This window comes from Arctopsyche grandis, chromosome 9 (genome assembly GCF_051622035.1).
Source record: "Arctopsyche grandis isolate Sample6627 chromosome 9, ASM5162203v2, whole genome shotgun sequence".
Lineage (NCBI taxonomy): Eukaryota > Metazoa > Arthropoda > Insecta > Trichoptera > Hydropsychidae > Arctopsyche > Arctopsyche grandis.
Genome location: NC_135363.1, coordinates 25,962,121 through 25,966,241, shown reverse-complemented (window position 1 = coordinate 25,966,241; position 4,121 = coordinate 25,962,121). Strand labels below are relative to the sequence as shown.

Here is a 4,121-nt window from a genome sequence, read left to right as displayed (position 1 = left end):
CGGCATTGAAAAAAACGTATTTATACATCAAAAGTATTGAAAGTATCATTGCGTGTTGTTTATATTAATTTTTAATATCTATAAATAAATGGTTAAATTAAATTGCAGTTAATCAATTAGTAGTATTTACTTATATAATATATTATATAAGTATAATATAAGAGGATGAAGATAAGAGCATTAAAAAGTAACAAATAATGTTATGATAGATTTATGTTCCAATAAAATGTTTGATGCCGTCAAAAACATATATCAATGAGAGTAAATATATTGTAAAATGACACAAAAGGGTAAAAAAAATATTTTAATTTTTTTCATTATATTTCACATATATTTATATATTAAAAATCAATAATATACCATTTATTTATTCATCAATTGCATTAAAATGGTTATTATCGTTATTTTGCCGATTTATTTTGTTGAAAATGAAAATAAACGAAAGCTGTACATAGACGTGTAATGGAATGTTACGGCCTAAAATATTGACAAGTCGCCGTCAGTAAAGGTATCGCGTCAAAACATTTTGACGTTTTGAGTGAGTTTTATCGATTCTGACCTTAATATCATGCTATTTTCACTCATTTGATATATTTTTAAGCCTCGTTTTTCTTTTTCTATCGTGGAAAACTATCACAACAGCCATATTTAGTCTGTAAGCGCTCAAGCACTCTACGCCTACTCAACTATATATACAATCGTAGAAATATGTGAATTGAATAAAACAAAACCGTATCATTACAGCAAACTAGACTTCATATACATGTATTTTGTTATATTCTATACTTATATTCATACGGCTCAATGTTACTCTTTTGCGCCGTTTGTTTTGTTAAATTTCCAATAACATCTGTTGTAAATATTTTGAATGAAAAGCGTTTTATATTTTATATAAACATGTTTACTACAGAAGTGTAACATTTTTCACATCCAAATCTATTAATAACCATATTTTTTTTGTATTTGTATTCAGCTAACCTCACTCAAGATGGTCATAAATAATATATATGTAACTAACGCTACGAAGATGTCCCTGAGCGACCGGTTCACAATTCTCCAGAGCGTCAGACCGGTGACAGTTCCGCAAAGACATCATCGACAGCCCCATGTCAATGATAGTGAACGAAGTCGACGTCTCTTGGAACGGTTGGCTTTGAAGCCAATTGCAGAAGCAGCTACTTCTTTTCAAATGGTATATTAATTTCGAAAACGTTCAAACACATCTTTTAATAATAAATATTTAAAATTATGCTGCGTTTTAAACAGCTTCCTATCAAGCAAAGAATAGGTGTCATTAATAAAATGAATCCCCAACGCAGAGGCAACTTGTGGGGATTGAATAAGAGGAGTCAACAAAATATGAGACGCATGACTCTACTGAGACGTACCAATACGTTTACAAACGTCAGAAAGACTCGACAGATCAGGAAACAAAAGAGGAGCAATTTTGTTGGAAATATGAGTCGTTCACAATCATCAGGAAATTTAAATCAAGAAGCTAATCAAAACAGAAATTTTAAACGTGGAAGTGGTACCCGAGGACGAGGTCAAACCAGGTTAATACAATATTATTATAATTGGTTTGCAAATTTATTTGATCAGCTTGTATTGTAGCATTTTTGTCACTTAATTTTTCAGGCAACCAAATATAAACACTGCTCCATCACCTGTCAACAATCCAACAATTGTGACTTCAGTCCGTGGCAGAGGAACTAGAAGACGAGGCGTATTTCGGTGCGTATCTCGTAGATGTTACTCTACCAAGAAAAAAATTGCATACTAGACTAATTATAATTTAAAAATCACAGGGGTCAAAATGGCGGTCAAACTTTAAATGAATCAAATTTAAATAATGACAATTCGGCCGGAAGAGGAAGAGGACGTAATCAAAAGAGAGGTCAGTCCATATTTACGTATAGTAATTATATTTTAATCTGCATTGCTGTAATTTCTATTTTATATTTATTATTATAGGAATAAATAGAAGTTGGTTCGCTCAAAAGGCTGCACCGACCAAAGATGAACTGGATAAACAATTAGATTTGTACATGGCAGGAACTCGTACTCATCTCGATAAAGAATTGGACATGTACATGAGCTCTGCAATGGACGTAGAATGAGGCTTTTAACACTCAAATGAATTCTGAGTAATATTTAATTAAATTAACTGTTTAACTTATTGTGATTTTACATCACACTTAATGTATTAACTATTGATTTAATCATTAAACGTACGGTCTCATTTGTGCAAATTCTTCGAATTATAAAAGATGGATCTCAAATCGTGCGTAGAATAGATTTTCGAAAAATGTAAAGCTGAAGACTTCAAAAGTCCGATGGGTTTTTATCTAATAGCTATGTGTTGAATGTGTTATTTATCTGTATTTATTGTATCAATGTAACAAAGTTTATTAAAAATGTGTAACATATTTTTGTTTCTTTTTGGCAAAGTAATATATTGCTATTGATTTATTTATTTATTTATTGAAAAATCAACAGAACAGATGTAGAAAAGGACAAAAATAAATAATAAATGTAACAAAATAACATCAGAGTCCAATTATAGATTTTTACAAATTACATAAAATGGTACATAGAGACAAACAAATAAAGAAGAAAAAAATAAAAACTAAAACATGGCTAAATAAAACAGTGCATAACTAAACAAAGTGATATAATATTGGATAAATATTATATAATAGAAATAGAAATGGATCAATCAATCAAAACTCTCCCGATGGCAGTCCTGAATTGCTGCAAGGAAATACCGAATAGATCAATTGGTTGATATATCATTAAAAACTAGCATGGTTTAGAACACAAAATATTTTAAATCATGTCACAGGGTTCTTATTTTTAGCATTCAAATTCAAGAGACTAATAGCATTGAGCAACAACAAAAAAACTGCCGGAGCGGAAACTAAACAATCTTTACTAAGTTTGACTTTTTTTCCGTGTTAATGTATTTATAGGGCCAGTTTTATATTTCTCTCCGTTAAAGATTGGTTTTCTAAATCAATCTATATTTTTATATCTAATTCAAGTGGTAAATAAAAAAAAATATATATGTAATTTCAGAAATAGAAGGTAGGTAGTCAATTTGTGAAAAGCTGTTTCAAGAATTAAATCAGATAAATTGGGAAACAATCAACTTGGACATCACAAACATCCAAATCGGACCAGCAGCACCGCAGAAATAATTAAAATCATACAAGTGTGATTTTTTTTAATCATTCTACTGTTACGTACACCGCTGAGTAAGTGCAATCGGATTAGGCCGAGTAGCATCCCAGTGACTGTGTGACCGTTATAATTGGTTTCAAGAATTATCTCCAGACTAAGTGCAAGTAGGCTAAACAATGGCCACCGAATTGGCCGCTATTAGTCCCTTCTCAGAAGTGACCGATAGCGTGGGACTGAGTGTCGTGGGAATACATATCCGGGTACATGCTTAAACAATAAGGAAGTAACCGGACGTCGAAGATGCCCTGAGCGACCTATCTATTATAAGGCGGTACTTAGGCGATATCAAGACATTCTGGATGGAGCACTGCCAGTGTGTGTATCTCCTTAATCACCAATAAATGCTGTGATACGACTTTGGCCTTTTACTTGGATCCTCCACCCACTCCTACGCAACAGTACTGTAGGAATCTCGTCGTCGTCATCGTCATCGAAACATTCGAGAATATTCCGCAACAACAAACTACATTCCCGAAACCCAGACGACATGCACCTGCAGTCATTATATTAAACTCAAGCGGAACGCCCCTACCAGTCGAGTGGAACCAAAACGGTCGAAACACGCCGCCACCATTAAATTACATCGAGCGGAACGGCGCCCATCATTCCAGAAAATTCTACGCCTCGACAAAAGTGCATTCCTCTCGTACGCATCAACAACTAAATGCTCGTACGCATCAATAACCACTTCCATCAAGCGTTCCAGAAAATTCTACGCCTCGACAAAAGTGCATTCCTTTCTTACGCATCAACAAACCACCACCATCGGTCAGGCGATTCCAGAAACACTATAAAAGGAGGTACAACCCAAACAACGCCAGTCGACCCACAGCAGCAAGCGTCGACACAAAGCAGCAGACCAGTCGACATCCAGCTCC

At 33.9% G+C, this 4,121-nt stretch overlaps 1 protein-coding gene across 3 annotated transcripts; it reads left to right on the top strand.

Annotated features, from left to right (window-relative positions):
- Positions 1-467: 467 nt before the first annotated feature.
- Positions 468-2,601, top strand: LOC143916859 (uncharacterized). 3 transcript variants are annotated; one of them, XM_077438116.1, is made up of 6 exons: positions 468-538; positions 974-1,192; positions 1,267-1,556; positions 1,639-1,734; positions 1,809-1,897; positions 1,975-2,601. In XM_077438116.1, the coding sequence occupies exons 2-6, from the start codon at positions 989-991 to the stop codon at positions 2,118-2,120; spliced, it is 825 nt and encodes a 274-aa protein (XP_077294242.1). In that variant the 5' UTR covers positions 468-538; positions 974-988; the 3' UTR covers positions 2,121-2,601. The 3 variants fall into 3 exon arrangements, with proteins under 3 accessions (XP_077294242.1, XP_077294243.1, XP_077294240.1); XM_077438117.1 differs by having other exon boundaries at positions 501-765; XM_077438114.1 differs by having other exon boundaries at positions 502-655.
- Positions 2,602-4,121: the final 1,520 nt, after the last annotated feature.

What these genes read in the sequence shown, in the direction of transcription:
- LOC143916859 (XM_077438116.1), top strand. Translation starts at nt 989, where the DNA reads ATGGTCATAAATAATATATATGTAACTAACGCTACGAAGATGTCCCTG. An exon ending in CAGCTACTTCTTTTCAAATG is followed by an intron (nt 1,193 to 1,266) that starts GTATATTAATTT and finishes CGTTTTAAACAG; the next exon opens with CTTCCTATCAAGCAAAGAAT. An exon ending in CGAGGACGAGGTCAAACCAG is followed by an intron (nt 1,557 to 1,638) that starts GTTAATACAATA and finishes TTAATTTTTCAG; the next exon opens with GCAACCAAATATAAACACTG.